Source organism: Sardina pilchardus, chromosome 7 (assembly GCF_963854185.1).
Source record: "Sardina pilchardus chromosome 7, fSarPil1.1, whole genome shotgun sequence".
NCBI lineage: Eukaryota > Metazoa > Chordata > Actinopteri > Clupeiformes > Clupeidae > Sardina > Sardina pilchardus.
The window spans coordinates 3,253,290-3,280,703 of NC_085000.1; the positions used below are offsets into that span (position 1 = coordinate 3,253,290).

At 44.5% G+C, this 27,414-nt stretch overlaps 2 protein-coding genes across 4 annotated transcripts in view; both read right to left on the bottom strand.

Annotated features, from left to right (window-relative positions):
• Nucleotides 1-354: 354 nt before the first annotated feature.
• tnfrsf9a (tumor necrosis factor receptor superfamily, member 9a) lies at nt 355-4,839 on the bottom strand. Of its 2 annotated transcripts, none has more exons than XM_062540321.1 (7): nt 4,341-4,839; nt 3,735-3,854; nt 3,421-3,555; nt 3,182-3,257; nt 2,767-2,894; nt 2,471-2,620; nt 355-2,126 (listed from the first exon to the last, which is right to left on the bottom strand). In XM_062540321.1, the coding sequence occupies exons 1-7, from the start codon at nt 4,471-4,473 to the stop codon at nt 1,999-2,001; spliced, it is 870 nt and encodes a 289-aa protein (XP_062396305.1). In that variant the 5' UTR covers nt 4,474-4,839; the 3' UTR covers nt 355-1,998. The 2 variants fall into 2 exon arrangements, with proteins under 2 accessions (XP_062396305.1, XP_062396303.1); XM_062540319.1 differs by having other exon boundaries at nt 2,459-2,620; nt 4,341-4,838.
• A 3,493-nt stretch (nt 4,840-8,332) lies between these two features.
• Nucleotides 8,333-27,414, bottom strand: part of dvl1a (dishevelled segment polarity protein 1a) — a 40,984-nt gene continuing 21,902 nt past the window's right edge. For both annotated transcript variants that reach the window (XM_062540322.1, XM_062540323.1), the window contains 11 exons: nt 22,638-22,776; nt 20,691-20,784; nt 20,462-20,531; nt 19,741-19,880; nt 17,641-17,717; nt 17,125-17,192; nt 16,921-16,998; nt 14,654-14,788; nt 13,841-14,008; nt 13,263-13,478; nt 8,333-10,829 (listed from right to left, as the gene is read on the bottom strand). In XM_062540322.1, the coding sequence (XP_062396306.1) occupies nt 10,126-10,829; nt 13,263-13,478; nt 13,841-14,008; nt 14,654-14,788; nt 16,921-16,998; nt 17,125-17,192; nt 17,641-17,717; nt 19,741-19,880; nt 20,462-20,531; nt 20,691-20,784; nt 22,638-22,776 (1,889 nt within the window). In that variant the 3' untranslated portion in view covers nt 8,333-10,125. The remainder of the gene's footprint in view (nt 10,830-13,262; nt 13,479-13,840; nt 14,009-14,653; nt 14,789-16,920; nt 16,999-17,124; nt 17,193-17,640; nt 17,718-19,740; nt 19,881-20,461; nt 20,532-20,690; nt 20,785-22,637; nt 22,777-27,414) is intronic.

Consider the following 27,414-nt stretch of genomic DNA (forward strand, 5'->3'; position numbering starts at 1 on the left):
CACATATTCATACGGAAATCAGGATGTGGACACCAGTGTATTCTATTTATGCCAGGCGGTTGTATTTTCTTGACTCTGTTAGAGCACTGAACTTTCCCTTTGTATGTAATCGAAATTGAGGGATCTCCTTTATGAAAATAATTAAACCAGAGGTAGATTTCTGTGGGAAGTACCTGCCTTGGTAGTTTCAATTAAATGTGTGAATTGGTGAGTGAATGTGAAAGTCTGATTTATCAGGGTAGGTGGTGTGTATGATTGTCTATGTCAGATAGAGAAACTATGAACCATCCCTTCCTGGAAGCCCTTCACTATATGACATTAAAAAATCCACCAACATCTTTTTTTTATTATTATTATTTTTATTATTCAAAAAGATTCACAAAGTGACTGCTCAATATGCTTTATAAATAGAAACAATATAAAATGATTAATAATTCATTTACAGCAGTAACTCATTCATTCATTCATTCATTCATTCATTCATTCTCTCATTTCATTCACTACACACTTCATCTATATTAGGCTGTCCCATTAACATTTCTCACATCACTCGATGTGTGTGTGTGCAATGAGTCACATTATCTCTATTCAGTCGTGAACTTGTCCTTAGGCCTTGAACTCCACACACCTCTATGGAATTCACTCCTCACAATGAATTTGCATCTGATGGTTTGAAACTAGAAACTAGTTTCTGTTCAGTCGAGTCGAGTACAAGAAAAACTTGACTCGAAAGCCTTTCACCTGAGCAGGCATGTCTGCAGCTTGTAAAATCCTGTCTGAGGTATGCCTCTCTGTGCATATTACCTAAACCATGCAAGAGGTAAGTATGACGCCTGATAAGATATGAGTCACAAAATGCCAGTGCTATCGTCAAAGGCCACAGGTAACACGCAGAGACTGGGTTCACCCTCTAGCCTGCATGACATTTACGTGTGGAATTTCCCCCATGTGTTCAATTACTCTTCAGTAATTATGATAATGTGCTGCCAAATAGGCCACAGAGAAACCTGGACCAGCAGTTCAGTACAGGTGGCTATGCTGCCAATGACAGGCGATGTAGACATAATAGACCCTCTTGGACCTGTGCCATTTGGTCACGTTTGAGTTGAATGCATGTAGCCCACATCTCTGTGGTCATGTTTGACAGCTTTGCTGATGCGACTGAAAGTGCAAAGTACAAAAACCTCTCTCCTTCTGTGTTTCGTGAAGTTCACACTTCTGCTTGCAAGTCATGAACAATGCTTACAAAGTCACTGAGCGGCCTACTGTTACATCTCCTGATGTACAAAATTGCTTACAAAGTCCCTGAGTATAGCCTACATTTCCTAATATAGAAACAACGCTTACAATGTCATCAAGTGGCCCTGCATCCTCAACGTGCCGTTGATCTGTGGGTGGCCTTTTTTGCCAGGAAATGAGGGGTCCCACCCAGAGATTACAGGAACCCCTTACAAGTGACGCTGGGGGTGGCTTGCTGGCACAAAAATAGAAAGTGTGCATGTGCGCATGTGGTTAGCCTGCAGCTGTGTCTGTCGTCTCCACTACTTGCCTCGCGTGCCTGTAAAACTGAAATAAGGCTGTCATTACCGGTAGCTGTGTGGCAAAAGAGCTCTTGACCTAGTCGGGGGTGGGCTACCACCATACATACGGTAAATACCAAAATGGACTTGCTTGCATAGCAACAGATGTAAAAGATGTATATAAATTAGACCCTGTGTAAACTGACATTAACAAAATAAACAAAACAAGAGGTAGCAAGGCTGATGTCACAAAGGCTTAGTCATAGTGTCCACTGCTTGGGAAAGCGACATTAGACGTAGAATGCAGGTGGTGGTCTGCTGACAGTGTCCGTCAAGAGCAAGGTTCAGTGAAGAGTTGCTGATGTAAGGTGGAGCAGTGGAATGGGTCAGGTGCAGTAACCGTAGCAACGACAGCATCTATTGCGCCTGCGCCCTTGGTGGGCGCCTCTGAAAGATCCTCTGCCGGCTGCCATGGAGATCAGACGGGAGGCAGGAGCTTCTCCATGGAGTCCTGGGTGGAGAGGGACTCCATGGAGCTGCCCTGCTCCTGCTGGGGCTGGCGGAAGCTGCACTCCTCCTGTTCCACGAGCATCAGGCTGAAGGGTTCTGCATGGGGACACCAGAGGGAGAGGTCAGAAAGCACTGAAGGATTCTGGGGGGGGGGGGGGGATCAAGGCAGTGATAACACTATTAAAAGAAAATGGTTGGGGCAAATCATTGACGTAGACTGAACTGGACAGGTTTCCGCCTCAAAAGCCTTTTAGAAACATACTCTGTGTGTGTGTGTTTGTGTGTGTTTGTGTGTGTGTGTGTGTGTGTGTGTGTGTGTGTGTGTGTGTGTGTGTGTGTTTGTGTGTGTTTGTGTGTGTGTGTTTGTGTGTGTGTGTGTGTGTGTGTGTGTGTGTGTGTGTGTGTGTGTGGGTGGGTGGGTGGCATACCTGGTGGCATACCTGGTGTTAAAGGTGGCTCTTTGATTGGCGTCTTGGTAGGTACTTTATTGTTTTTCATTCGAGTAATAAACAAGCCAAAAACAACAACTATGACTGTGATTAATGAGAAAAAGACACCCAAGGGAATCCATAACAGCGCCATACTCCCGTCTGAGAGAGAAAAAACAAGAAATAAACAGGTCTGACGTTAATATTTGACTGTTTTCATATAAAGTTTACAGAGTCATTAAAAGGCATTGATGTGCCACGTCTGTTTCTCTGTATGAGAAGAAAAGAGGTAATTCAATATAATTTACCTTCAGGTTTTTTCGAAGGCATGATCTTGGGTGTCACAGGCACGGTCTTAGTACTGATCTCGTTCGATATATCACACTTGCTGTCGGTGGTGGCGTTGCCGTTGATCATAGTGTATCCTTGAGGACATCTAGGTGCAGCAGTGCAATGACAATTAAATGGTTGCCTCAGTAGCAGTGTTAAAACAAATACTTGTAACCTTTAACTCAAAAGGTGATTATAAATGGAACAACTGTTTGCGCAATGTTGCTAGGCCATGCTGTAACCATTTCTGATTGGATGATCATTACAATTTGCCTACTAATGTTTATTGTTCTCCAGATGTTTTCAGTGGGAATATTTCCCAACAATAATACTCAGGAACGTTGCTCAAAAAGTTCCCTTGAGTAGGCTATCATCAGCATAACTCTACATTACCTTGAATTAGTCCATGCTATGCATTGGGCATGAATCTTAGCATTGAAAGTCCCACTTGGACATGGCAGGCATTTTCCTGCAAACATAAATCAAACATGTATCGCCATCTATTAGACATTTATCAAAGCACAACAAATAAACACATCTGTCTTACACTAAGTGGCAATGTTGTACACTGAAGCAGCATGGTCATCACAAAGCATAGTACATATGATCTGACAGCAAGGCTAGTGTCCTACCTTTGGATGGCTGTGTTCCTGGACCACATTCTCTCTCACATATCGAGCAGTCCTGTGTGTAACAGCGGTACCCCTTCTTACACCCACACACTGTGTCAGTGATCCCATGGCAACGTTTGACCTCAACCTGCGGATCTGTATAATGAAGACAAAGGTAGGCACTGTAGGTTGAGCTGTTGGTCTTAAATAAAGGTGATGGTTTTACAAATGAGTCACAGGTTAAGCTGTGAGCTAAAAGGTTCTTATGCCTCATGTCCTGTGACTAGACTGTAAATGATGCAGTGTATAAAGTCAACATACAGTGAGTGACTTACCAACACATTGATTGCATCTGTCACAAGACCATGCGGGGTTGGTTCGGGTGTAGGTGCCGTTTTTACATGGAGTGCAAAGCGTCTTTGGATTAACACCTTTTTCAAAAACCAAGCGGTTTCCTGTCAAAGTAACACACACACACACACACACACACACACGAAAAAAAAAAAAAAAATCTGAATCAACCGTGCCCACTGGACTGATGTGTAGCCTATGTGTTATAGGTTATTTGATCTTGATCGAGACATATCACACGCTTTAATGTTGACTGTCACCTACTGTAACCGTAAAAACAAAATAAATAATAAAAAAAAATACATAGGCTATCTATTCCAATTCATTGCTATGTTCAGTTTGGAAAATAAATCTCCAATGCCTTTCATCAAAACCGCGTTATATCCAGACCAGTTTCATTAACATTAATCTCTTTGAAATGCAGCAGCTATGGCTACATATCACACATCTGAAACTCGAAATTCAAGGCAATGTACCACGCTCACAAACATGTTATAAAAATAAATTGAATAAAATTATTTAGGATATTTCTTAGTTCACGCTCTATCAATTTTCCAAGCTGTAGGTATAATGAATAAATGTAAAATTACCTGTCTCGCATTCCAGGCAGCGTATTTGTCCATTGTCACTGTCTTCCCATCTTTTACATCCAATCTCATCTCCATGGCCAAAAAACAAAATACTCAACATGAGCAGAGAAGTAAACAGCGTCCATGGTGCCATGTCTTCTTATTCGTATAGGTGCGCGCTAGCCTAGAATAAATCAAATCCTACCTACTAGAGAAGTTGCGCCGAAATGAATAAATTAACGAGATGAACATAAATGCAAACAGATGTTTGTATACGTGTACTTTAGCCTATACAAATGGTACAATATAAGGTCACATTAAGTCTGCACCACGTATTGATTCATGTGGCAACATTCGTTTTAGAACGAATACTAACTTGTGCGTCTCCAGCGCACGTCTCTTATAGACTCGACAACGACGACAAGAGGGGGCGTGTGTCAGTGTCACCAAGAACAAGACATGAAGTATGAACACACGAGGGGGGTTTCCTTTAGCTGTCTGTGGACATATTATAAGGTGTTATAAATCCTGCATCCAGGGAGTCCCTGTTTATCTCCCTCCAGGTAATTCCCGGTCTTCTGATGCTTTCGCTCTCTATTTCCCGGAAATATGTTCACACAGCTGTTTTAACGACTCGATGTAACACAATTTTGTCTTATAAATAACATTGCTCATCTAATTATATCAAATATAATAAATGATTATAGTATTTCACAGCTATGGTGTCTCTAGTAGGCTAAGGAGTCCAAGAAACCCACAACTTATTAAAACATATTGAACAACAAGTTGATTAAGAACAAGATCTGAAAGCCTCTTCCGCAGCTTTGTTGCGGTGACAGTTTCAGTGGGCTAATATTGGCCAGCTCAGTTCCTTTTAGTTTGTGGTTGCTGAGGGAGAAACTCATTAAGTGGGATTTGTGTCTTCTCTGCATCATCTGTGGCTGGATGCGAAATTCCTGTGTTGCATCTATCAGCCAAATCAGCCATTTTTCTATACTAGAATAAGTAGGGTTGGCTGCCTGCTCCCAGTGTGCTTATGCCCGAAATGCTAACTGCCGCCTTTAACTTCACCCTTTCCCATTTGTATTTGTTTTACATTTTGCTCTACAGTAGTTTTAGTAACCAGATCTTCTTCTATTCTGTCATCATAAGCAGTTAATCATTATCATCATTAATATTATTTGTTCACATATGTTTTATTACTATATTTTATTTTAGTGAGCACCTGTGATCAATTGTTTTGTGTTTAAGTGTGCTCCTGTATGTCAATAAATGTGACTTGACTTGACTTACTGTAATATGACCTTCAAGTCAGTGGTCAGTAGCCTAGGTCTGGCCTATTACAATGCAAAGGTCAGAGGATGACTGGCAGGCTCTCAAGTCAAGTCACACTAAGATTGTTAAGTGGTCTGGCGAAATAGAAACTTTGTGGAAGTGATTCAGGCAGAACCACAGGTCACCACGGTCACAGGACAGGACCATGGTGACCTGCACATGATACTGACTCAAAGCAAAAAAAAAACCAGCTAAAACCATCTCATGATGGTATCAATTTTTAAATGGTCTTTGCTGGGTTTCTTTCAGATCTTACTGGTGTTTGCTGGTGCAGCTGGTTGGGCCACCCGGTGGACATTTTTGATGTGAGCATCTGAGGAGGCTACACTGTAGTCATGCTGGCGTGTCCAGCCTGTCAGGTGGGATACAGCTGCTGTAAGATGGTTAAGCTGGCGTCCAGCCTGCCACGCTTGATATTGTTACTGTAAGTTAGTCATGCTGGTTTGCTAGAATGACCAACATAAGCTGGCATTGCCAGTTAAACCAGCAATGTAGACCAGCAACACCAGCTTGAGGTGGCATGACAAGCAAAACCAGCTTGATTACCATTGTGAACTGGGTAACCAGCTGAAGTTGCATTAAAAAAAACCCCAAAAAACCCCCAATAATGCCTTGTTTATCTTATTATTTTCCCTGGCATATTCAGAAAGACAGATTCCCCTACAGATGTGCAAGCTTTCAATCTGCATTCTCCAGTTCCTTCCTCCTCTATGTTAACAGGTCAAGGGTCAAAGTTGACTTTACATTGAAAAAGCAGGAACAACTGATATTGGATGCACATTTCTTGTTGGTGTTGCTGAAGCCATTTTTGCTTTTGATGTCACCATGTGGTAATCGATCGGTGTCTGAGATCTCTCTCTGCGTGTGTGGCCCAAGAGGAGACCACATCATGTGGCTCACAGAGTAGTATTCAGTCTGAGCCCAGCCACACCTCCGCCACCTTCGGCCGCCCCCGTCATGACATTTTCACTCAGCGTAAAGCAGACGTCATCCAGTCACCTCGGCGCTGTCGTCACCACCCACCATCCTCCTCGTCAGTGCACTCTCAGGCTGACGCTGCTCTCATGGTGAGTGGGCAGAAGAAATGTGCATCAATGAAAATACACACACTGGTGTCGTCGAGCGTAGTTTAACTACGGGCAAGCGAGTAGACCATTATAAACACACACTCACTCGGGTTACATAAATAAAAGTATCTTCTAAACAACGTTGACTTGAAACAAAAATGTTTATCACGCTCGTGTGTCTACCCACGAGCCCTCACTCTAGCTGGAGAACTTGTGGCTGTTGGTTGATCTTTATCAGCATATCACAGGTAGCACACACATTGGAACCTTTTTTTTTTTTTTTTTTAATCTTGTTCAGTTCCGTTCCTTTGACTCAGAATCATCTACTGCAACATGAGATGTGAAGAAGACTTTGTGTACAGTCTAATGACTAGTGGCTCTAGGGCTTCTGTAAAGGGCATGAACCTTGAAACATCATGCCTCATTCTGCTGCTTACAATAAAGTGTGGGTTGTGAGGTCATTATGGGGTGTCAGAAAAGTCCTCATCCTTTAGCTGTAAGTGCTCTGGGGAAACACATATTATGATTGCTGGGAAGAGTGTTTTACAATGCAAATTAAGATATTTTGGCTTCTTATTAACTTTATGGCTAGTTATTATGGGTTGGACATGAATTTATAAGATTTCATTTTTGGACTACTGGCCTTCTGATTTAAAATGAGTTGTTCATACTGAGAGTCAAAGTATTTTGCAGCTATTTTTATTACTTGGCTTGTGGTGTTATTAAACTGACTAATAGAGCCAACAAAATATATTTTTGTATTTCAGCAAATAGCAAACAGTGCCCCCTACTGTTTGGTGTTTCGCAATCTATCATAATAGTCTTAGTGGCAAGACTAATTCCACAATTAGATAATTGACAAAACGGCCTCACACAACACAAAACACGAGTTGTATGGTCATCTGGTTTTCACCCTTTCTGACACGATGTGTACATTTGTCACACAAAACACGAGTTATGGGGTCATCTTGTTTGTTCACGTTTTGGGACTGCGTGTAAACTCGTCAGACAGACAACATATGAGCTGCACAGTCATCTTGTTTGTACACGTCCTGCCACTACAAATTGGTCACAGAACACACAAGTTTTACAGTCATCTTATCCTATTTCTGACTCTGTGTAAGTTGGTCACACAACACACACGTTGTGTACACCCATCATGTTTGCACTATTTCTGACTTCTGTGTAAATTGGTCACACGACACACAACTTGTCCGGTCATCTTGTTCACATCCGTTCAACTACTGTTGAACGGAGGTGAACTGTATGTTTAAAAGGGTTACACAACACGAGTTATACGGTCATCTTCTGTGCACACTTTCTGGCACTATGTGTCACCAGCCACAGGGGAATTTGCACTTGACTACTATAGAGCAGGATTGTGAGAAGTTTCCCAGCTACTACCCCAGAGGACATGGTGGTGTACGTTTACATCTAAAAGCCTCTTTGCACCTCAGTAAACTCTGCTATGGCAGAACATTGTGAATCCCCACCAAATTGGATGTCAGCTTTAGTTTCTCTTCACAAATGATATTTAATCTTTTGTCTTTTTTAATTCAACTTTCTGAACAGGTACATTTTCTTAAACAGTTTTGACGCGCAAAAACCCAGTTGTATTACGTATATTTTATTCCTCATATATATAATATATAATTCTATGTACAATTTGTTATGTTTTTTCCTTTTGTTAAACAAAGCCAAAAAAAAGCTTCCATCGCAGTGTTTCATACTCAAAGGGCCAAAGTTTTTTTTTTCTTTTTTTTTTTAAAAGTGCTCAAATCAGAATGCTGCAAATTCTTCCCCATTGGGCCTTGGTTGACAAGTACAGGCAAAAATACAAGAGAACATTACATCTGCAGACCAAGTGTGCTCAAAGACAACATGTCAGTTTCACCAACGTATACTCCACAACAACGGATATTCCCAAATCTACAGCAACACGGAGTTATCAGTCTCCCCACCTTCTGCCTGTAGGACATTAGACATTTAGGTATTCATTTCAACTCCAACATTTGACCATTTAGGTATACTATATCCAAGCTGTAGTCTTTTTTTGTCTGTTTTCACGTTAAGGGTTATGCATCATTTCTGACCGTGCATTTGTTGTCGTTGTTTAAAACATGTTACTGATGTTATTTTATGGCAACAGACTTTTTCAAAATTAGTGTTGAGGAGGAAAGTCACAGGTACGAAATGAGTTGTCACAACTGATTTCATCTTCTACAAAAATACATTCCACAAAGCACGGCCTCCCGCGACCTGGCCACCACCACCAACAGCAAACTGCAAAGTCTGATTGTCTGGCTGTCACTGGGACAAGGTATGACACAGTCAATTCAACATCACATAAATAGCAATAAAACAAACAAACAAACAAACAAACAAAAAATAAAAACATAAAATAAAAACATTAATCCAGTGCATGGATTTTTGGAGAATCTTGACTCCAGATTTTTTTTTGTTTTGTTTTGTTTTTCTTTTTGTTTTAAATCACTTACGATTAAGAAAAAAAAAAAGTTTTGACTTGAGCATCAGCGCCACCAGTCATGCAATTGAGCAGCCATGTCCACCCACCAGAGTCGAGTGTGTCCTTCCGTGCGTCCACTGACGCAGTGAAACCACTCGCACATCCCTCCCACACACACACACACACACACACACACACACACACACAACAACCCCATTCCTGCTGTTTCATAAGGTAGCTCAGGTTCACCATACAAAGTAAGAAAAGACCAAATAAGCTATTGCTGGAATACACAATCACACCTGTCCAGCTGACATCCACAGGATTCCCCTTTCTGGGGCCTCCTGGGTCCAGGGATTGAAGTCCAGACCCAGAGACAAGGAGACCGGTCGCAGTCTGTCCAGGACAAGGATGGCTGGGTTGGCAAAGCAACAGCACCCGCTTTGGCAAACACACAACGCGACCACTTGTGCCTCGGTTATACCTACGTGGTGTAGTTGCTTTTGTTACTGTGTGGTTAGAACACTGTTGCTGTGCAACGGCTTAGTGTGCTTTGTTGATATGACACTTCATGGCGGAGCAGAGAGACAAGCTGAAGAAATCGCGTCCTGGACTACGCAGAAAAGAGGGTGTGAATGAGTGTACGTGTATGCGTGTATACATGTGTGTGTGTGTGTGTGTGTGTGAATATCTGCATGTGTATTGGTGTGTGTGTGTGTGTGTGTGTGTGTGTGTGTGTGTGTGTGTGTGTGTGTGTGTGTGTGTGTGTGTGTGTGTGTGTGTGTGTGTGTGTGTGTGTGTGTGTGTGCGCGCGCCTGTTTGCATGTGGAGCCTGGGGACAGGTGCTTGTGCAGCAGATCTGACGCATTACCTTGTGCTGGGCTCCTTATAACGTCCTGTCTGGTTTTTTACGCTAATAAAAAGGCACTGTCCCCTGCTACATGATGTCCACGAAGAACTCGCAGGGGTTCCCCATGGCGTGCTGGAAGGACTGGCGGCTGGCGGTCAGCTCGGGCGGCACGTCGGCCAGCTCGCGCACCGGGGGCGCCCCGGGGGGGCTGTTGCTGGACGCGGCGGCCGAGGGGGCCGAGGCCTTGGGCGCGTAGCGCGCCATGCAGTAGGGCGGCGGCAGGCCCGGGGGCCCGTAGGAAGAGGCGTGACTCCGGTCGCTGTGGCCGCAGGACGCCGGGTGCTGATGCTGCTGCTGCTGCTGGTGATGGGGTTGGTGGTGGTGGTGGTGTTGTTGGTGGTGTTGGTGGTGGTTGTGGTGGTTGGGCGGGCCGCCGGTGGCGGTGGTGGTGATGGCGGAGGGGAGGGCGTGGCTGTAGGAGAAGGCGTAGCTGTGCTGCGACGGGCAGTGGCTCCGGTGGGACTGCGAGTGCGAGTGCGAGTGCGCGTGGCTGCTGTGGTGGCTCAGCTGACTGGCCGAGCGGTTGCCCGGCGGCCGCCGGCCACCCCACGTGCCCTGCTCGGACTCGCTGCCCGCCACTCCGACGCTGATGCCGCCGATGCCAACCACACCGACGCCAACCACACCGACGCCACTGCCTCCGCTCGCCAACTTGGGCTCCTTGTCCCGCGGGGAAGGCCGGCGTCCAGTCCCCGTGCCAGCGCTGGGGTTGGAGCCGCTGCTTCGGCTACCTGAGAGAGAGAGAGAGAGAGAGAGAGAGAGAGAGAGAGAGAGAGAGAGAGGGAGAGAGAGAGAGACGAGGAAGAGACGCGCTTTAGAACGTCAACTCGAGAACCTCCAGAAACATCACCACAGGAGCTCGGCACTCCCACCAACAGGACTAGGCCCACGGGTTCTGGGTGTAATGGTACACAAGTCACGGTTCCGTGTGTGTACCCTCGGTTTTGAAGTCATGGTTCGGTTCATGTTCTGTACAGTAAGCCTGTAGGTACAGCGATCCTAAAATTCACTGATTATATTTTTGATACACAATATTTTAAAAAGGTGTCAAATGTTTGTTTTTTTTGTTAATGAACAAGAATGGGCATATGGTCCTCCACTTAACATGTTTGTGTGAGAACTTTAATTTGAAACAAGGTCCGCAAGCAAAAAAGTGTACTGTTGATTACTGTTACAAATTGACTGTACTGACGTCCTGTACCTAAACGGCTCGGTACGAGTGCATGTACTGTACCTTTACACCCCACACCACGGGTTACTTTTCAAAGGAAAACTTGGCTTTGTGGTTCTCTCAAATGCAGTAAAACATTGGTTGCGTTGATATCAAAACATAATATGTTGAGCATTGATATTCATACGAATCATCAAAATCCAAACAAATAATGTGTACAGTGAAATATTGTTTGAATTGATGTCAAAACACAAATATCAAGTACTGACTTTGAAACTGATACAGATACTGAAAAATAAGACTGAATCAACAATGAACAAGAGGAAGTAGACAGACTGTCTTAGTGTAGATGACAGTAATCTGAACAGGATGAAACTGATAGTATTTGATGATAGTATTTTCATTGTTCTAACTTCCTTTTGAGCAATGAAGGCCATTGCAACACTCGGGTAGCCCCAGAAGGGGCCTTCCCTCATGTGTGTGTGTGTGTGTGTGTCTTTGTGTGTGTGTGTGTGTGTGTGTGAGACGATCCCATGAGGATCCAATGCTTTGTGATTTTGAGAGACACCTCTCAAAAGTAAACAAGATAGGATGAGCCACACCACCAGACATGCCCAGAGAATAAAAATGGAGGACCACCATGAATCAGCAGGAATCAAAGAGGGGGGGAGGTCAAAACAAACCACTTTTGTACAAATACAGAGAGGGTGACAGAGAGAGAGAGAGAGAGAGAGAGAGAGAGAGGATGAGAGATGAGAGGAAGATAACCAAAATGGGGAAGTGTGAGATCAGGATGACTGGCAGGCTTACCGGATCCCCCCGAGTCCTGAGTTAACCTCGTCCTTCAGTCTACAGATGCCCAGCAGAAACACAGGGAACAATCAGTTACATAGCACTGCGTCGCTCACAGCCGCCCTCACACCACTCCACACTGCCTCCCCTGACACCCACCCCGCCCCCACAAGAATAGACACCATCTGGAACTACAGCTCATTCAATGATCATTTGGAGCAGGCGAGGAGCCATCCACACACGCACACACACACACACACACACACACACACACATTAACGAACCAGCGCCAGCTCGTCAATCACACCACGTGCCTGAAAAGATGCAAATTCACAGGCACTACCACCACACACTCACACATGCTCTCAGATGCACGTAGGGGAAGACAAAGGTCCTTAAAACAACCACAAGGATGGAAAAGGAAATAGTTTTGCTTGCAAAATGCAAAGAGATGACAGCAACTCAAAGCGGGAACTGCAGATGGGACTGCCAAGACAGGGCATACCACATGTATGAAATGTCCAACCGAATACAGCGACAAAGGGGAGGTTCTGAAAAGAAAACGGATGCAAAAAGAACAACAACAACAAAGAGATGTGAGAGTCAGGACCAGCTGTGTCAACACACACAGTGCCGTCATTATCCAGCTTATTCAGAACGTTCCAATGCAAACATTCACGTATAATGCACTGGTCTGACAGTTCAGACGAACTGGTCTGACGCTCACTAAATGACGCACCACCATCAGCACCACCTGCTTGCATGGACCTGAGGCCCGCCTGCATGCGTGCGTGTTGTGAAATTCTAGCTCTCACAACAAACCCTCACTGACTCAAAGAGTGCAGCGCACAGGAAAATCAATCTCCGAATTCGCCGAAGCGGAGTTAAATCATCTGTCAGTAATCAGTTTAATCGGCACTCGGAGTGACATCTTGCACACCCTTCCAGGAAAAGGGAGGCAAAAAGTGATTCACACATAACGTGACCGGAGCGAGTGTGAAATCTAATCTCCAAGGCTCCACTCCAAACAAAGATAAGGCAGCAGCACATTAAGAGGAAAACACTTGGAGATAACAAGGAGTTAAAGAGATAGAGAGAGAGAGAGCGAGAGAGAGCGAGAGAGAGAGAGAGAGAGAGAGAGAGAGAGAGAGAGAGAGAGAGAGAGAGAAAGATAAACATCCTTCGGTCAGGGCCCTCTCACCTTCGCTTTGCTGGCTCCCGGCGCTGCCGCTGTGGAAGCTGTGGCACGGGTCAGAGTAGCCAGGCGGGAAGGTGGGCGGCGCGGTGGGGTACGGGTACGGGTACGGCTGCCCGCCCAGGGGCCACGGGTTGGTGGCGGGAGGGGGCAGAGGGGCCAGGGTGTCCTGCTCCGAGGCGCCGCCACTGGAGCCTTCGTTTAGGTTGAGAGACGCCATGTCTGGAGGAAGATCAGAGAGAGAGAGGGAGAGAGGGAGGAAGAGGGGAAGGAGAGAGAGATTGGGAGGGGGAGAGAGAGATAGAGAAAGGGAGAGGAAGAAAGCGAGCAAAAGAGAGAGAGGGGAGAAAGAGAGGTAGAAAGGAAGGAGAGAGAGATTGGGAGGGGGAGAGAGAGATTGAGAAAGGGAGAGGAAGAAAGCGAGCAAAAGAGAGAGAGGGGAGAAAGAGAGATAGTGCGGGGAGAGAGCAACAGAGTGGAGAGGATGGTGGTTATCAGTTAGAAGAAGAGGGTTTTCTGTTTCATCTCTGTCAGCACTAGATGAAGCAGGCTTGTCACAGGAAGTGGTGAGCAGGGCGGCATACTTTGGCACAGGTCCCCGAAGGTGTAGTAGCACTGCTCGGAGAAGGTGATCTTGTTGACCGTGTGTCTCAGGTAGCCGTGCTTCAGGAGGCTGCTGGCGTACTTGCGTGCGTCCCGCCGGTCCTTGAAGCCGTCCACTCGCGTGTACAGCCAGTCCACCACATCCGCACCTGTTAAAAGAGACAAGGATCAGCAGGCGTTAGTGGTCAGCCACCCACACACTATCTCTGCACAGAGTGACCGCACACACCTCTGAATGCACCAAATGCTGCTGTATCACAAACACTGTATACAGAACAGTCAATTCTGTATGTATACATACATACAGAATTGGAATCAAAGGCACTTGTCTCCTAGGATATGGGTGGTGATGTTCATATGAACTGGGTCTTGTAAGCAACACTGAACATTGCTGTTACTATTTTCTGCGTCATTCACTATTTTACACATTTAGTTCTCCGATTCATGCATTTCAGTTAAAGGCTTTCTTTTTTTCTATGTGTATGGGGTCTTAATGTGCAATACATTCAACAGAATAATTATAACCTGCTTATAAAAATAATTGCTGCATCTGGACATTGCATGGCATTGGCAACCATTCTGATAGCGGAATAAGATTTATTGGCTCCACTGTGCACTGTGCCCAACAACGCAAAGCAACGGCCTCTCAAGGTTAATTGCTTGAGTAAAATAGTCTTCCAGTTACAAATAACTTGGCTTACCTACAAAGGAAAGAAACGGCAAGCTAAAAAAGACTTTCCAGTAACTGCTAGATGAGATAAGTGTCACTAAAGATTGCTCAATTTTCTTCTCACCTATAACAGCGTTAGCGATAGTGATTTTCAGCCACATCCGATCACGAATCTCCAGGCCAGAATCTGGGAGTTGCATCACCTTCACGATGGTCGCCATGTCGGTTTTATTCACAGAGAGAGGCAGGTCATCAAGTTCTAGAAGACAGAGAGAACCAGTCATTCCGTGTCAAATCAGACAAAATCCCGGAAAATGCTTGCTGCACCATCTCAGATTTGTATCTACCTAATATTTAGGTACCAAAACAAAGAGCTGTGAAACGCTCTAATTTCACGCTTAATGCCTTGTCTTGGAGGCCATGTTTGGGCATTAATATCCATATTCCTATTAGCCCCCACTTTGTAGAGTGGAAGACAAAGAAGTCAAATGTTTGTACTGCGTGCCCATTAGTTCTCCATAAGGCGGGGATCACACTAGCCAGCGGCAAGCGGCAGCTTTACTATTGTTCTCTATGGTTCGGCAGCGGAACGGTGACAACGCTGGTGTAACGCTAGCGTTGAGCAAACTGAGAGTTGAACTTGGTTCAACTTCGAAGCGCAACGCTCGGCTCGTCACAATCAGTTTTGGAATGTTTAGGTATTTTAACCAATCAGATTCGTCTAAGGACGTAGCAACAAATACTGAACTTAGGAACGAGATAGAATGTTTAGATTTATTACTATGGTCTGAACCAAAGCCATCGATATCTCAAAGTTGCGACAGCCGTTGACTTCCATGTTAAAGCCAGATTAGAGCGGTCACGTGGTTAGTGGGTAGACTCGGTAGTTCCCTCGGTCCCTGGTTTACTACGGGATTGACAGCAGCGATTGCATTAATATTTACGGTGAATACTCGATGAAAATGACTATAAACTGCATTTCCACATACATATACATTACTCAATGAAAATGCATTATATTGCACACGACTATAAGTCATGTAGAAAAGTCGTATTATATTCATTCATTCTCAATGGAATAGTTCCCGGAAGTGCCGCCATTGTTTGTTCACGGGAGTCAACGGTAGTGTCGCAACTTTGAGATATCGATGGCTTTGGTCTGAACGTTGCGTTACGCTTGCTGCTGCCGCTTGCCGCTGGCTAATTCATTCATTCATTTCCAGATAATGTGATTTTCAGGCTGTACAACTGAAGTCATTTCAAAGGCTGGATAGGATTTGAACAGAAATATCTGGCAGGCCTTGGTTTTGGGACCCGCTCTTGATATTGAAAAGGTTAGAACAAAATGTTCTAACCTTCATCTTTATCTGATTTGACACAGAATGACTTGCTATTTGATACACACATAAAGTTTTTGTAGAGATTTGGACATAAGGAAAACATTAGACATAAGAATGTCCAGGAAGTGAACAGCTGGGAAACCCATCTGCTTATCAGCATGTGGATGGAGATGAACTAAGATCTGTGTAAACAGGAAAGGACATGATTTGATTCTAGTAATTTAAGGTACTCATGACTCATGATATACAAATACCACACAACATCCTTTCCTCCAGCTGGTCACTACACTACTATGCATTCCTTCTCCTCTTTCTTCCTTCTTTCTTTCCTTGATGCTATTCTGAATGGGCTAGTGGACACTGCGGTCAATACACGGTTCGTCTTTTATGATATCCATAAAACACCATGCGGTTTATATACAATGCGGCTAATACATATTCAAAGTCAAAAAGCCTCCCTGTACAATCCAATTTTCCTTTTTAAGAATATAATCAATTAACTGACTGCTGGGGTGCAAGTCACCAGAGGCGCGTTCAAATATGGCAAAAATAGGCAAACATTTTCTCTGAATAGTTACATTTGAGCGAGTCCACGGCTGAAGTGCCCTTGAGCAAGGCACCTAACCCCTCACTGCTCCCCGAGCGCCGCTGGTTGGGCAGGCAGCTCACTGCTCTGGGTTGTGTGATTCACCTCACTGTGTGTTCACTGTGTGCTGTGTGTTCACTAATTCGGTTAAATTGGGTTAAATGCAGAGAACTGAATTTCCCTCACGGAATCAAAAAAGTATATATTCTATTCTATTCTATTCTATTTGGTGTAAATTCCAATGGAGCAGTAATAGCATTGTTACCTTCATCAAGCTCATGTCCAGCTCCACTGTATGCTGATGTTTGTAAACATTGGCCAAAAACTCAAGGCAAACGGAAACTGGTCTGCAAACATTTGCCTATGTTTGTGAATTTGAACGCAGAGACAAATCTCTTTACCCTGTCCAGCTTGTTTACTCCCTAACCGCACATCCAGACCATGCGGCGGAACAAGGAGCCTTACCATAGTGAGGGTATGGCCCAGTCAGAGCTGTGGTGTGGGAGATCCAGGCAGCAGGGTCAATGGGTCTCACTGGTTCAGCTGAGGGAAAAGAAAACAAAGTAGATATTAGAGTGGTCCATAGTAGTCCTAATGGTATACTGTAAACTGTATACTGAATTAACTCTTTGGGATTCTAAGTGTTGTTAGCATTAGCAGTGCTCCTACCTCTGGGGATAGTGAAGTAGCTTCGAGGGGACGGGTCCCAGCACTTGGCCACGGTTAGGCTGATGGGACTGCACACAGAACATTTACATTTACATTTACTCATATAGCATTCGATCCAACTCTGACATTACATCTGACAATCACCAGGACCACTGTCCCCCGAGCAACTTTAAGCGCATTTAAGGGCACAAATGGTGGAAGTCGGATACTGAACCTTCAACTTTTCAGACAATTGCATGGCAACCCAGCTCCTTAACCACCGAGCATAGATGCTGTAAGTTTCCACTGTATGAGTGTACAGGTGACCATATGCAATGAGGTCTGGTCTACTACAGGAGTCCTCCCACATAAATATCACAACTCCTAAGAGGCTTCCCAGGAACCCATTTCCACACTATGACGGAAGCATTCATGGGCATGACGGAAATTGTTTTATTTTTACATTCCTCTGGCTGGAAAACAAACATATGGAAACATTCTTCTTTTTTTTTTTTTTTTTTTTTTTAAATGCCTTACCCCGGCTTGGACACAATTTCTCTCAGAATCCTCACAGCGTCGTCATTGCTCATGTTCTCAAAGTTCACATCGTTAACCTGAGACAGAGATAGCTAATGTCATTTACATATATACAATATACTGAGGTTTGTTTAGTCTATTCATGCTGTGTTCTTGTGGAGAAAATGCATTGACAAGGATCATCACAACACACAAAACGTCTATAGGTGCAGCCTGACTCTCATCATGAGATCCTTATTTTGGATGTAGCCTTACAGTAGATGTCTCCTCACAATATCCTGGTCTGAATCCTCAGTATTCTCTCTTAATCTTAGCACTTAGATAAACATACTTATTCATTTGACCATCATAACCTACAGTATTTTGGTCATTCTAGCAAACCAGCATGACCATCTTACACCAACAACGTCAAGTTTGACAGGCTGGTCACCAGCATGACCATCTTACACCTGTTCTATCCAACATGGCAGGCTGGTCACACCAGCATGACCAGCTTCCTAAGCTGGTCAAGCCAGCATGTCCAGCTGGTGGCCTAACCAGCTACACCAGCAAACACCAGCAAGTGCTGGAAGAAAACAAGCAAAGACCAGCTAATACCAGCTAAAACCAGCTACCATGATAAGCTGGTTTCTAGCTGGTATTAGCTGGTTTCTAGCTGTTTTTTCCAGCAGGGAAGATTGAGAGTGAAAGCTGAGGATGCCAACCAGGGTGATAAGCTAAGCTAATCCTTTAGAGCCGCAATGACTCATAAGGCACTACACAGGGAACGGATCATGAAAGGCTAGCTGCATGCAACATGAAAGCTCATTCACACACACAGGGCTGGAGAGATTAACGTGAGAGATTGTGGCCTGCGACTGCGGTGACACTGCACACTCAGAGAGAGAGCAGCTCACACACATCAAAGACGCCTGCTGAAGGAAGGAAAGGGAAGGCAGCAAAACACACAGACACACACACATACACACACACACACACAAGTACAACGCAAGCCACACGTAGATACTCACACACACACAAACATAAGCCACATGTACACAGCACACACACACAACAAATGCCGTACTTACAGAGCACACACACACACACACACACACACACACACACACACACACACAACCACACACACACACACACACACACACACACACACACACACACACACACACACACACACACACACACACACACACACACACACACACACACACACACACACACACACACACACACACACACAAAATGTCTCCACCAATCCTCCTTTCAGGAAACTACACTCCATAGCACAGCGATTGCAACACAGATTTCATGGTTTTATTGCTCCAATCATAGTAGATCGCTTTAATGCTTGCGTCAACTCTGATACGTTGTCAAAATATCAAAACAGTTACAGTTTTTTTTCAAAACCCACCCATCCATCACATGCACACACACACACACACTTCTTTGGAAAAACAAAGTAATCTGATTGTAGTCAGTAATTACTTTCTTTGGAAATACATTCATGGAAATACATTTCTGTCTCAGGAAAAAATTGCTTTTTCAAAACTCTATGTACATCTGGTGGTCATAGTAGTTTGCCTTGTTTTTCTGTCTTGTTGGCTGTACAATGCTGTATTCGCTACAGCAAATTGTTTGGGAAAAATCATTATTTTTTGTTTAAATATACATAGCTTGCATTATTTTTGTGTATTTTGAACTTCTCTCTGTAGATGACTTTTGCTCTTGTACGGAAATGTACATATGAAGCCCATGAATGACAAAAGAGCTATGTACTGTTTCCTTCACCAAATAGGCAATACAGTACAGTGTGAACACATTTGCAAGAGATGACTTCTGCTGTGCAAAGAAGGTGTTCATGAAGACCAAGTGGATCCCAGTTTCTTTAAGCAGGTCAAAGCGATCGAGGAAAAACTGTGTGTGACTGCATGATGACAGATGACAGCGACCAATTTTACAAGGGAAAATTTCCTGGCACCTGCAGAACGCAATCATTGTGAAACCTGATAGCGCTACAGAACATCGACATCATTTCCTGAAATGACACCATGCGTAACAATCAGGGTGATCAGACCATGCACGTGTGACAGACTGCAGCACCTGTAGGAGCATGTCGCCGGGCTCGATCCTGCCATCAGCAGCCACAGCGCCACCCTTCATGATGGAACCGATGTAGATTCCTCCGTCACCCCTGTCGTTGCTCTGGCCTACTATGCTGATGCCCAGGAAGTTGTACTTTTCTGGGAGGAAGAAGAAGAAGAGGAGGAATAATAAGCCTATTGAAGTCCAAAATGTCCATCAGCACATGGACTTTATTGGGAATCCCTAAAGAAGTAATAAAAAGGCAGAAGAGGAAGAAAGAGAGAAAGAAAGAGAGAAACAGAAAGAGGGAAAGAGAAAGGGAACGACAGATAGCTAGAGAGAGAGAGAGATAAAGAGAGAGGGGAATTTAGAGAGAGAGAGAGAAAGGTAGAGAGAGAAAAAGCCAAGAGAGAGATAGCTAGAGAGAGGGATAAAGAGAGGGGGAAAGAGAAAGAGAGAGAGAGATAAAGGGAGAGGGGGAGAGAATAGGAGAGAGAGAGCGAGAGAGAAACAGAAAGAGAGATAGAGAGATAAAGGGAGAGGGGGAGAGAAAGGGAGAGAGAGAGCGAGAGAGAGAAACAGAAAGAGAGGTAGAGAGATAGGTAGAGAGAGCGGGTAAGAGAAAGGGAAAGAGAAAGATAGATGTAGAGAGAGATAGAGAGAGAGAGAGAGCGGTGAAAGGAAGCCAGAGATGCTCTCTAGAAGAACAGATGCTGGGGGGGTGCTAGAGGGTCCTTACCCATGTTGAGAGTGACGGTGATGATGTTGAGGCTCATGGTGGAGTCGGTGATGCTACTGAACGAAGATGACTACAGAAACACAAAAGCCAGCGCATCATCAGCACCAGCTATTAGGAAACTCTGACAGACGTATGGAAGCAAGTGGCATTTAAACAACACAACGTATAGAATCTATAGATCATTTTCAGATGCGGTTTCCTCAGACGGACAGATCAGCGGTGCACCCACCCGGTCCATTTTGGCCACTTTCTGCCTCCGCCGCCGCCGCTTGTGTCTGCGCATGAGCTGGGAGGATGAACTCTGCCCTGTGGAGCTACTGAGTCTAAAACACACAGAGAAGAGCCACACAGAGAAAGACAGAAAGAAAAGGAAGAAAGAAAGAAAGAAAGAAAGAAAGAGAAAAATAGTCTCATAATTGTGTTTTTACAGGCACATAAAGGCAGTCAAACACAGGCATTGTCCAGGCTTCCTCAGCGTTAGGGTGCATGTCCTTTCACTTCTGTCTATTGTGCTTTGATGTGGACAATGTGGTCAAACTCTGCTCTGTACGCTGTTCTCTATGGGGTTTTTTTTGTTGGTTGCTTTGTTTTGTTTTGTTCAATTTAGGTAAGCAAATGAACGAATGAATGAATGAATGAAATAAATTAATGAATAAATAAATAAACACAAAGGGAAAAACCCAAGAAGAAATTGTGTTTTTTTTGGTGTCTTGATTCTGATTCAGAGAATGTCCCCCCACTGTGTACTGACCAGGACTAGACCACAATAGTCACACATGGTCGCAGATGACCAATCGCATCGGGAATAAAACACTACCATATCATAAGAGTTACGCAACGCCTCACTGACATCACCTACCACAATTTTCCAAGAACACATGGAGATTCCAATGAGGAAATTAGGGACATGAGGTACAAAATGGCAACACATGTTCTCAGACTTATGAGGCAATAGGCCGTATTCTTCCTGCCTGTTTATCTATAGCAAGTGAATTATTGAGCACACTTGAGCAAATCCTTGAGCAAATTCTTGTGAACTCTAAAGCTATTGTTATGAGATCTGGGAAAACCCATCACATGGAGGAATCGTGCATTGTTCAGCCACTGTTTCCTGCTCCGTTAGGGATTTACAGAAGTACTTGAACTTTTCAAGACCTGCATGCACATCACTCCGCCCAAGTAGCAAAACATACTCTATATTGCCAAAAGTACTGGGTCACCTGCCTTGACTCACATATGAATTTAAGTGACACCCCATTCTTAATCCATAGGGTTCAATATGAAGTCAGTCGGTGCAGGCAAGTAAAGTTCATCCACACCAAACTCTGTCATCCATGTCTTTATGGACCTTGCTTTGTGCACTGGTGCACGGTCATGTTGGAAGAGGAAGGGGCCATCCCCAAACTGTTCCCACGAAGTTGGGAGCATGGAATTGTTCAAAATCTCTTTCTCTGGAACTAAGGGGCCAAGCCCAGCTCGGGGATGGCCCCTTCCTGTTCCAACATGACTGTGCACCAGTGCACAATGCAAGGACCATAAAGACATGGATGACAGTTGGGTGTGGATGAACTTGACTGGCCTGCAAAGAGTCCTGACCTCAACCCGAACACTCCTAAACCTTGTGGAAAGCCTTCCCAGCAGAGTTGAAGCAGTTATAGTTGCAAAGGGTGGACCGACATCGTATTAAACTCTGTGGATTAGGAATGGGATGTCACTTATGTTCATATGCGAGTCAAGGCAGGTGGCCCAATACTTTTGGCAATATAGTGTTTGACAAACTATGTATATCCTTGTTGCTGTGTCTCGTTCCACATTGGAATTTGCACACATGTAATTATACTAGTCACAAAATGAAAATGATCAAATGTTAGAGTTCTTTTGTCACTATCGGGAGCTACTGTATAGGGTCATTGGAGCCGCCCACTTCAAAGGCGCTGCGCCAACCTAGGCTAGCGTGGGTGCCTCGCACGCACAGAGACAATGGTGTATTCCAACATCCTGGATACTGTCCCCTAGCAACATCCTGGATCTCATCCTTCTAACATCCTGGATGCTAGGATGATATCAGAATCTGAAGTTGGTGTAATTTCACCGTGTGATGGGTTTTCCCATCACAATTTGATTCCAGGACTCCCCCTAGTGGGTGAAGAGGTGAACAACAGCAAACGGCACCAACCTGCTGGTGTCCTCGTCCTCCTCGCTGTCCACGAAGGAGCTGGATTCCAGCTCACTGCTCATCATGGAGGCGCTGTCGAATCCCATGGCCGAGTCGCGGGCGCCGCGATCAGTTTTGGAGTGCCCGTTGACCCGGGAGACTGAATGAGGAACAACAGGCGGAAGGTCAGTAAAAGCACAGCGGGCAGGGATGCATCTGTTTCTGTGTGCTGTGTGCAAATCAACAATCCATGACAACACCTTTACCTCCAGACACAAGAAAAAGATGAAGGACAAGGATGACATAAATAACTTTACAAAAATAATACTGCAAACAAATTAGGATACACCTACACTTGAATTAGACTCTAATAGTTCTTGTATTGCTTCAGTCCTGTTTGTTTAACTTAATGCCTCAATGGCAGTCAAGTTAGTGTGGTAGATTCTGGAAATGGCACGTAGGCTACTTCCAGTGTCAGTAATCAAAGGCCTCTTTAGGGGAACCATAACCATAACTACAAACATCATAACAATAATCATGAGCATTTAACAGTACCATGGAAAGAGTCAAGAATGAAAACTGTTATTGCGTAATAGTTGACTGGTGGTGTTTACAATGACACACATAAGATGTACTAAGGGAGAAGGCCTACACCTATGGTGAAATTCAAGAGAAAACACTGGGCAAATGATCCTTGGCCTGCCAGTAAGCACGCACGCACGCACGCACGCACACGCACACACACACACACACACACACACACACACACACACACACACACACACACACACACACACACACACACACATGCACAGCATACGTACACTGCCAGGGCCTTGGCTGAGGCCAAGCCTCAGGGTGGCAACGGATTGGTTGGAGGGGTCGGGGCAGGTGATGAAGACGACGCCCAGTTGGGCCTCTCCAAGAACGACCAAGACATTCCAATACAATAGGAGTGCCCATTTCCACAAATCACTAACTAAGGCCAGAGAAGTACACAATTGTGTGTGTGTGCGTGTGTGTGTGTGTGTGTGTGTGTGCGTGTGTGTGTGTGTGTGTGTGTGTGCCCATACATGAATTATCAACACCAGACTGCTGTTTGAACTGCTCTTTCATTCATATCTCTTGCCCACACAACCCAGTACAAACATGCCAGAGTGCACAAAGCAAGGAGTTTTCCCGGCCCTGTGTGTGGCCCAGACAATCTTATCACTCAACTATAAGGTCCAGGCTCCGTCGGAAAAGAACAACAAAAAACATCCAAAGTGTGAGGTATGATATTACACTTACTCAGACACACTCAGTCACACACACATACACACACACACACACACACACACGCACACACACACACACACACACACACACAAGTCACAACACAGTCACACACACCCAAGCACACAGGACACGCTGTGGATATCTGTGTAGGACTGAATGAATAAACGATCTCTGAAGTTCTTTCATGCTCAGAAACGTGTGTATGCTGCCCCCTCCCTGTGGACTTAAAGTTTGGCTGAAATCTGCAGGGTGGCAGGTGTCTGGCTCCACGTCTTATCTGCAATAGAGGTGCTGAAGGAAAGGAAACACAGACAGTAATAAACGCATAGTCAGTCAATTAAGTGGAAATTGACCTAAAACAACTTAGAATGATTGATTTCGGCGCTGGCAGGAAACGGCTCTCGAACAGCTATGACCAAATGGCATACATTTCAGCATTCAATAATGCTAGAACTCAGAGACTACCAAGGACTCCACACTTTACTTTCGCGCAACAAGAGAAAGCAATACTAAATTGTCATTGAGGCTTTCATCTAAGTAGCCTACCACAAAAATGGCTGGGATATTCATTTCATGCTTTAAATTAATTACAAAAATATTAATTACAAAAAAAAAAACACGCAGACGAAAAACATACCAGAGATGTTCACTTTGCGAACTCAGCTAGTGCTCAGAGAAGACCAGTAAATGTTATAAGAATACACTTTTGGATAGTCTTACTCTTACCACACCACAATAAAGACGCGTTAACTTTCACACTACCGCTTAACGAATACCAACGTTGCTGACACGTCAATATTTATGGAAATTATTAAGACACGGGAAAAGTTCTTCAGTCGACCGTGTTCTAGATCCCTGTCAACGGAATTGTTTCCAGCCGGATAGCCTCCAAAACGTCCCCTACTCACATGCTCACTATTTCTCACTACTGATAGTCTAGCCTACAAAATGTGTAGCCTAATGGAACGAAATAAGTGTGCAATCAGCCATACCGTTGTCTACATTAGCCTAATTTAGGTATGCGCCCTTCTTTCAAATAAAATCCAAAACTCCCGTCTTACCTTTAAATACTTAGAGTGTTCTGCTAAGCTGTCAAGTCACTATGAAGTAATTTGGAGGACAACGAGAGTAGGCTACACACAAAGTCGTTTAACTCACACTGTGCAGTGTGCACGTTCTTTGCTATAAGGTGCTGTCAGGTGCATAATTATTCCCAGGCGCAGACCGCGGCGCTGTCGGATACGCTAAACTATGATGAAGCGTTGCTGCCACCAGGTGATTTATGGCATTACCATCGCCGGCTCTGAGCACATTATCATGCACAATCTAACTCTGGGCAATAACAACATCCACCTTTTTGTTTAAGACTCTCACCACTAAACGTACAACCAACACGATCCTTAGATTGTTTATCCCTGAATGTTCATGACAGGCGAACTCTACAATTTCAGCAAAACAAAAAAAAAAAACAGCTGAAGGCCAAAGTCGTCGCAGAAAGGCAGAGTCCCATTGCCGAGAGGCTAACGAGAGTAGACAACAGTGTTACGATAAATCAGGCCAATTGACCCATCTCGGGATAGGAGTGGGTGCCTGGGGGCAGTGAAAGGGATCCCCCTCTCCCTCTCTCTCCCTCTCTCTCTCTCTCTCTCTCTCCTTCTCTCTCTCTCTCTGGTGCACAGACGCTGGTGCCCCTAGGCATGACACCTGTCCCCTATCCCACCAAAATCTACATTATTCATACCTCTTTCAGAAGGAACACTCAGTGCTAGGGGGAAACCTCACACATAGTACATTTACAAGTGTGCACATTTCAGTTCACCAAAAATAAATAATCACATCATCAAAAACAGGAAGAACAAAAACCACAACTTTCACTTTCAACCACTGTTTCATAAACACTGTCCAGGCTTACATCATGACAGACCAACACCATACTCCTTGTTGTAGCACATAGGAGTGTTTGAATAGGAGGGTTTGAATAGGAGGTAATAACAGAACTCACTTGAGATGGCTGCTCATTAGTGAGAGTTAATGAACACACAGTATAGCGCATTCACAAGCGGTCCAGATGGGTAGAGGATAATTAATTACTCATCCTGAACACGGGCGTTTCCGGAGCACGAGCTCTGGGAGGTGATCTGACACACACACACACACACACACACACACACACACACACACACACACACACACACACACACACACACACACACACACACACACACACACACACACACACACACACACACACACACACACACACACACACACACACACACACACACACACACACACACACACACACACACACACACACACACACACACACACACACACACACACACACATTTCCCCTACACCCTATGGTCCTACAGGTTCATACAAAAGACTAAAATCATCAAGCCAGCAAATTACTTGTTGTACTTGCTGTTGATATTCGTTACCAATACACAACTGATGATAAGAATATTATCATTGCATATGTATGTGTTTGGTGGTGTGTGGATGCAGCCACGTATGTGATGCTGGATGCTGGATCTGTGTGTTGAAGGATGTGTGTGTGTGTGTGTGTGTGTGTGTGTGAGAGAGAGATAGAGAGAGAGATTTCTCTCATCTCAAGGCAAACTGAGGGAATGATGCACGACCATTCAAAAACATGTTTTCTAAAGATACAAAGCTTAATGCTAATCGGTGACGTGTCCCTTTAACATCTCTTCTGAGTTGAGTGATGTGTTTTTGGTAATGTTTCTTTAATTTTGGTAATGAGCATAGCAGTTTACAGCATACGTGCCAATGTTTGAGAATGATGATGTGCGAAATCTCTGGAAAAACTCTACGGTCATGTTTTTGTAGGACGCATGAAGTCTTTGTCTCCAGAGTACACCTAACAGCAAAACACAGACAGAGATGTATACAGCCAATTCTCTCTCTCTCTCTCTCTCTCTCTCTCTCTCTCTCTCTCTCTCTCTCTATCTCTCTCTCTCACACACACACACACACACACACACACACATCCTTCAACACACAGATCCAGCATCCAGCATCACATACGTGGCTGCATCCACACACCACCAAACACACACATATGCAACAACACACACATCACACGCAAACACACACACAAACGCACACACCCCTTCATGTCTAGTCAAACCACAAAGTACACATCTCCCCTTCATTTCCCTCATAAACACCACTCCATAGGCTGCTCCTAATTAAGAGCCATTAACTGATGAATGCCTGGCTAATGAGGTGGGAACAGCAGGAGACCCCAAGCCTGGAAGGTGAGAGAGTTGTTTAGAGTGTCAAACGCTGGCTCGGGCACTGCTAGAGGGAGACCGCAATTAGGACACCTTTCAGTGCGAGGACCTCTCTCTGACACAGACAAAAAACACAGGAACAATACATAGAAACTGGGAGAAAAGTGATTGAATGTATGTGTCTGTGTGTGTGTGTGTGTGTGTGTGTGTGTGTGTGTGTGTGTGTGTGTGTCATGCAGGGGTGTCAAAATAAACAAGGA